The 7,475-nt window shown below is 39.4% G+C and overlaps 1 protein-coding gene across 1 annotated transcript; it reads left to right on the forward strand.

Moving 5' to 3' along the window:
* Nucleotides 1–5,355: 5,355 nt before the first annotated feature.
* Nucleotides 5,356–7,166, forward strand: LOC133740005 (GATA transcription factor 5-like). Its single transcript, XM_062167834.1, has 3 exons — nt 5,356–5,683; nt 5,771–6,094; nt 6,189–7,166. Exons 2-3 carry the CDS (start codon nt 5,774–5,776, stop codon nt 6,885–6,887), a joined length of 1,020 nt encoding a protein of 339 aa, XP_062023818.1. The 5' UTR covers nt 5,356–5,683; nt 5,771–5,773; the 3' UTR covers nt 6,888–7,166.
* Nucleotides 7,167–7,475: the final 309 nt, after the last annotated feature.

Here is a 7,475-nt window from a genome sequence, read left to right on the forward strand (position 1 = left end):
ATGCCTTGTCATGAGAATGATGGCTTTAGCTTCATACCCTTAAGCGTATAAATTTATACGCTTAAGAGTTAGAGATGGTCAAAATTATAACCCTTACTTTTTGCATGAATAGTAATTATTAAGTGATAAATTTTAGCCCAAGTCTATTTTAGCCCCCACTATTCTAGCTAGAGATGGCTTAAGATGGGAGTGGCTGCGTATTTTATCCAAAGATTTTGGCATTAGTGCGTGTGTGTTCGTTGCTGATAAATTAATAATAAATAACTAATGACTTTACTGATATGGCATGGCATTACTAAAGCTCTGAGCCAAATTGCTCTTTACAGAAGGCACTACGACGAATTGAAAGAAATAGGGTTTGGATCATGGTTTAGGGTTTGATTTCTTTTGAATTCTTTATCTTTTAGGAACAAAATGCAAGGACCTTTTTTGTATAATAATTTAAGAGATGATAATACCTACTATTTCAACACCTAACTGAATCAAATCAAGCATGATTAGGTAGACAATATGCATTGGAAAGTCCGAAGGCCAGTAAAAAAGAGAAAGAAAGGAGAGGAGTGAAGAAGCAAGAAATGCTGTGTTTTGTTTTGCCCAACTTTTGTGTTTTTTTATCTCCCTATCTGGCTCTTTGTATTATGAACATGATTTTGCTGGTGAACCTACAAATAGTGACAGAAAAACTGAGTCTGAGGACAAGAATAAAAAAATTCCCAAGGAATGATTTAATATCAACATTAAATTTCAGTTTAACTCACTAATATTTATTATCATTGAAGATGCTAGATCTAAAATTATTTTCGTCCCTACACTAGCTACTTTTGATAGGGTTTGAGAAAAGCAACTTAGGGTTTTCTGTTCTTTTTAGTTCTCATTCTCTCCTTGCCTCTCTCTAATGGTGGTCTGGTGGATGCTAGGCAGCAATCGACAACCTCCATTAGTACTTTGTGGGGCATCTGTTAGTGAATAAATCTAGCGATACGACTACTTAATTAGGGTTGTGCTTTCGAGTAACGTCGAATTGATTGTCTATTTTGTTATACGTTTATATTGGACCATACTTTAGCAATCGACAACCCCCATATTAGCACTTGGTGGGGCATCCGTTAGTGAAAAAATCTAGCAATACGTCCGCTTAATTGAGTTGAGCTTTCGAGTAAGGTTGAATTTTTTGATTGTCTATTTTGTTATACGTTTATATTGGACCATACTTTGCTTCCCGTATCGCAATTAAGTATCTTAGTGAGTACATGTATCTAATGTATGAACGACCATCAAGAAGTTATTTTATTTACTAGGTTTAATTTATTACCATTTCAAGCTAAAAAGGCAAGGTAGTTATAGCGATACTTAGGGCTTAGTGTATGTATGTAAGACTTTCATTCAGATCTCGAAAATCATAACGAATGAAATGGCACTTCTATTTGAAAAATAATTTAGTATAAATGTTAATTTTGGTTAGTTTTTCTGGTTTATGGGCCTTTATTTTATTATGACCTAATTTCATTTTACCTCTCTAACTTTTACATATCAAATCAGTTATAGTCATGCTCTTTTAATTTCATCACATGTATCCTTGTACTCTCCAATTTAATCAATATGTCCAGTAGATATTTTTTTCGTCAAGTATTTTGAAAATTGTTAACGTGGCTCAAATGGGCTCCCTTGTATAATGATGATTCACTAATGTGATATGTAAAATTATATCATATGTGACTGCAATTTTAAAATATATCACACCATAGTTGGCAAAAAATCAAGGATTGGACAAGATTAATTGAAATTGGCAAGTTCATGGCACCCGTGATGAATCCAAAACTTAAAAGTATAGGAGCCCAAGTGATTTAGAGTGTAAAAATCAATGAGGTAAAATGAAATTTACCATTTTATTCTTGCGTCAAATTTTTTTTTTTTTTTTTTTTTTTTGAAGGGAAAGACGTCAAACTATATTAATTGAAACTAAGAAGTACAAGGAGCGATGCAAAAACATCGAAATAAAAACAATAAAGCATAACAAGATGCACAAACGCATCTATAAAATAGAAAAAACAATAAATGATAGCAAGATGCACAGACACATCTAAAATGAAAGGTAACCATGTGACTTGATGTCGGACGACATCGCTGCACTGCATATGTCACGAAAGCAGTGTAAATATAATAGTAACTGTAACCGTAACAGGTGATATGATCACCTAGGAGAGGTGATTCGCTCACCGGGAGCTTGAAAGTAACCGAGGGTGTCAAAAACTCGAAAATTAGCAAACGAACTCCCAAGAACCAGAACAAATACCAGATCAACATGAGCAGCTGTCTCGGATCTAAGATCCGGATTTGAATACGACCTGGGTCCCAAATACGGATCCAAATCCGGCCCAAATCCAAAGTGATCAAATCAGACGGGTCAAACTTGACAAAATCACAAGCCCACCTTAATCTGATCTGGGCACCCTGGCTTCAGCCCTACGTCCGCTGTCATCTCCTCCTGAAGCAAAACGTCGCGCTGCCTTCGCCTGAGGGAGGAGAGCAAACCGGAGGGAGAAACCCAGCAATGGTGACCTCCACTGGCGCCAACCGTTCCTTGCTGCAGTACCACCGACTTCTTCTCTTCTGCATCTCTCTGTCACCGCCGCACCTTGGTCTTGCCACAAGACCCAAATGGAGAGCCGAGCATCTAGACGCCGAACAGCCAGAAGCTCTCCATGTCGAGATTGCTGCTGACCCGACACGGAAATTCGCCCAGTCGTCAACTGCGCCCACCAAGGTCCTCCGAGATCTGCCAGCGTCGCCGCCATCATCATAGCATGATGTTTGAGTCGCGCTCGCCTAGGCCTAGACGAACCACCGCAACACGTCGCCTCCAATGGGGTTGCACGGGCCTGCACAGCAAGAGAATGATCTGATAAAACACAAGCCTCCAAGCCAGACAGCCATGAAGGCCCGAAAAACTTCTGCCACAGAGAAATCACGGCGACAGTCGGAACAGATTTGGCCAACCCCAAAGGGGGTACCGAAGGTGTACTCCACGAAGGATGAAGAAAGGTACAGAGAGGCCAAGCTCGAAGGCGGCGCTCTCCTAACCCTAGCAGAGCTCTGCTAGGTCGAAACATATTGTTGAATGTTTTGCGTTAAAAAGATTAAAAAATGTATATTTTTTAATAGTATGAATACTCATTAATCAGTTTAAAAGAATTACTAAATAGAAGTCAGAAACTAATTAAACTGGAGACATTTAGAGAAATTTAACCACAACTGTAATAGACCAAATACTAATCAACAGCTACGACCACATATTGTTTCTCACGTTAAGTTTCTTAAAATTGATTGGATTATAACCTTCTCTTCAAAAGCCACAACTGAATTTTCTTACCTAAAACTCATTTCAATATAATCTCTTTTTCTTAGCTTATGATGAATGGTGCCTTTGATTTCTCCTCCAAATTTGGTGGAGTAGGAGTGGTTCTTCGTGATGCTATGGGGGATATTGTTGGTGGAATTTGTTTAAAGGTCAACTTTGTTGCCTTTCCAGATATTGTTGAGGCCATGACTTGTAGGGCTGCTTGTTCCCTGGCAGTACAGTGTCATCTTTCTCCTATTATGGTTGAGACAGATTGTCAGAGTATAGTTTTTGCTATTGAGGCTGAGGGGGAGGAGACTTCATCCTTGGGTCGTATTATTGAGGACATCAACTTTTCTCTTAGGATGTTGATGGGTTCTTCCTTGAGACATGTGTATCGTGAAGCTAATATGGCTGCCCATAATTTAGCTAAACTAGCTTTACATTCTTCTTATAATCCTTCATGGAGTGGGCTTGTCCCTCCTATTATTAGAAGCTTTGTGGCTTCTCATTGTACTCGTTGAGTGAGTAATACAATTCGGTCGTCTTCCCCTTAAAAAAAAAAAAAAATGAATGGAAAGAAGAATCAGAAAATGGAAGAAAAACAAATGGAAGGGCCAACTAGAAGCCAAAAAGAATGGATGGCTATGGAACATGTATGATGACGTGGAGCACTAAACTTTTAGTCTTTTACCCCAAAAAATCTGTGAGAAAAACCAAAACGCATGTTACCCTTTTGCTTTGGAGACTCCGTGGTTTCGACTCTAAGCAACAACAATTCAACTCTTCACTTACTTTTAAAAAACGCGTGGGCCTCAAACTCCATTTTTCAATTAATCTAGTTACACACTTAGAAAGTAACGCGCGGGAAGGCCATGCAAATTGACCAGAAAAACAGGCGCGATTAACGCGGCTAAGCAATATGCACCCTCGCATTTTCGTAAATAACGCCAACTCTGGTGGCAAGTCTCCAAAACAAAAAAGTCACCCACAAAGAAACACCGAATGATGGCGGTTTCCTTTGGGTGGGTTTCTCAAACGTTTTGAATCATCCCAGCGCCAAACAAAGTGAACAACTAAGTCCCCATAGCACCCGTCAATCAATTAGTGCCACACCCACCGCACATTCAAATTTTTCAAAAAACACAATCATTTTTTTTTTCTAATTTTTTCTTTTGATTTATGAAAAACTTATGTCAAGAATTCTGCACACAAACGACATTTGTTTTTCCTCATCGATTACGTTCTTGACTTCCGTTTAAGTTACGAGAACGACAACCCACTTGTCGACGCAATTAAAAAATTTGAGAATAAAATTCTTTTTGTAGTGTAATTATTTGAATTTGCATATGTTAAATTATTTAGAATATCATTTGCACATCTTAAATGGTTTTAGACTTTTAGATTTTAGAATGTCAATGTGCATGTTCTCCGTTAATTTCGATACTTTTTATTCAAAATTTGATTTCATGTGCTAGATACATAATGAGTGTCTTTATCGTTTCAAGTCATACTCTTACTTAAATTGACGAATATATCACTTACGTACATAATCAGTTGGGCCTTGAAAGTAATTCGTACTTCAACTGTTAGAACACCAATTAAATTAACTGAGTTGACACTTTGTCGACACATGATCAGCCCGACCTTTAAGGTAATTCGTACTTAAACTGTTAGAACACCAATTGAATTGTCGATGTCTGCGAAACTTAGTCTACAAATTGACTCTCGAACTATGGAGGGCTAGACTTGACTTTTCGACTTGAAACCATCACATTTTCTCTCAATATTGCTAATAAAAGAAATGAATTACTGTTCGACGGGTATTGACTATTCTAAGATCCTTGGAAAAATTGGAACGGTCGGAACCATGGATTTGAAATGAAGAAGGAGCCATCTATGATGGTCACAGGTCATGGTCAAGCCGTCACCAGACAAATCACATTGCATTGCTCATAAGGGGCGGCAATCATGGATTTGGTCCGAATAGGCCAAGCATGCCAACCCTATATGACCCAGAATAGTCAGCCTAACTTCCACCAAATGTCACACGCATGCTAAATCCAGCACCTTCAAAAATCAAAATCAATGTTTAAAAATTCCTCCCCCGTTTTTAACCCAAGTTGGTGAAATAAACATACCAGAGTCGACTCTAGACGAAGAGATAGATAGAAAGGCAGTACCAGAAGATAGAATAGTTGATAAAATCATAAAAACACAAACCAATAACTCTAGCCTTTATTTCAGTGCTTTTAACCAACCAAATCTGACCCAACCCATCTACCTTTCATCTTCCTCTCACCTTTTCCCCTTCTTTCTTCATCATCAGCGTCATCGTCTCACCAGGTACAGCTCTATAGTAATGGAATATATGTGAGTTTTTTGTTTGTGTTATATATGTGGGTTTTCATGGTTGAGGTTTTGGGTGTGTAGAAAATGGAGCTGTGCATGGAAGCAAGGGCCTTGAAGTCGAGTTTTAGAGAACTGGCCTTAAAGTCGACCCAGCATGCTTTAATGGAGGAGCTTTGGTGTGCTACTGCAATTTCCGGCGTGCCCAGTGAGGATTTCTCAGTGGATGACCTTCTTGACTTCTCTAATGGCGAATTCGAAGATGGGTCCGTTGAAGAAGAACAAGAACTAGAAGAACAGGAAGAAGAAGAAGAAGAAGACAAAGACTCTGTTTCAATGGACTCTGTTGAAAATTCCAATTCCAGCAACTTAACCGAGTCAACTCTGGCCAGCCATCTCGCCGTTCCGGTAACAACCTTTGCATGTTTAACAACTTTTGTTCGATTGTATTAAACTTTCTTTTTTTCTGAAATTTAATGTGGATTTGTTTTGGGTTTGTCAGGATGATGATTTAGCAGAGCTTGAATGGGTTTCTCACTTTGTGGACGACTCTGTTTCGGAGCTCTCTCTTCTGCACCCAGTTAGCAAGCAAAAACCGGAAGCTTTAAAAGAGAACCGGTCTGAACCGGAGGCAAGAAGACTGGCTCAGTCAAGGCTTTCATGGCTTCCCTCGCAGGTCCCGGTCAAAGCCAGAAGCAAACGTTGCAGACCAGCTGGTCGGTCTCGGTCATTGTGGAACCCACTTGGTGACTCACCGTCTTTAACGCCTTGTTTATCTTCGCCGTCGTCATCGTCTTGTTCTTCAGGGTTTTCATTGTCAACGCCTTGTCTTATATTCACCAGCCCGGTTCACAACATGGGGTTGTTTTCAGGAGAACCGGCTGCCAAGAAGCAAAAGAGAAAGCCGGCGGTTCAAACCGGTGATGAGGTTATAGTTGGGATTCAGAGGAAGTGCAGCCATTGCCAAGTTCAGAAGACCCCGCAGTGGAGAACCGGTCCACTCGGACCCAAGACGCTGTGTAATGCGTGTGGGGTTCGATACAAGTCCGGCCGGCTGTTTCCGGAGTATAGACCGGCTTGTAGTCCGACTTTTTCGGGTGATGTTCACTCGAATAGTCATCGAAAAGTTTTGGAGATGAGGAAGAGGAAAGATACCGGTGAGCCGGAACCAGGGATGAGCAAGATGATTCCGGGTTTTTGATAGTTTAGAATTGGAAAATAGTTCTATTGAACTGATCGAGTTGAACCGGTCTGCTATTGTACATTTTTTGTTGCTTTCAGGGAGGTTTTAGATTTTAGCCTTAGTTTTAGGCTTGTAGCTTTACTCTTTATTTTTAGCTTTTATATATCAACAGGTTTGAATTGGATGTTGGAGGGAGAGAGCTATAGATATGACTAGGGAGGTTTTAATTTTATTTTGTAGGTCTGTTTGGTGTTAATTTTTATTTCAATGGCACTTTGAAACTGGTTCTTTGATCGATGTTGCAAGTTGAAATTGAAAGAAGGGCAAGGTGAGAGAAAACATATATTGAGCTAGGGGGAACAATAAGGTTTTTGTTTTTGTTATTTCTAGGGCTGCATACGGATTGGGTTGGATCGGTTTTGATTCCAAACCGTCTCTATGCCAAAATGAGCGGTTTAAGCATTTTGGACAACCGGTCATCAAAAAAATTAAGCCTAATCCGATCCAATCCAATCCAAGTAAAGCTGGTTTGGTTTGGTCGGTTAAACGGTTTTAACCTATATAATAATAACATGTTGTTTATCAAAAATTTCATAGTAAAATTCA

Source organism: Rosa rugosa, chromosome 3 (assembly GCF_958449725.1).
Source record: "Rosa rugosa chromosome 3, drRosRugo1.1, whole genome shotgun sequence".
Taxonomy (NCBI): Eukaryota; Viridiplantae; Streptophyta; class Magnoliopsida; order Rosales; family Rosaceae; genus Rosa; species Rosa rugosa.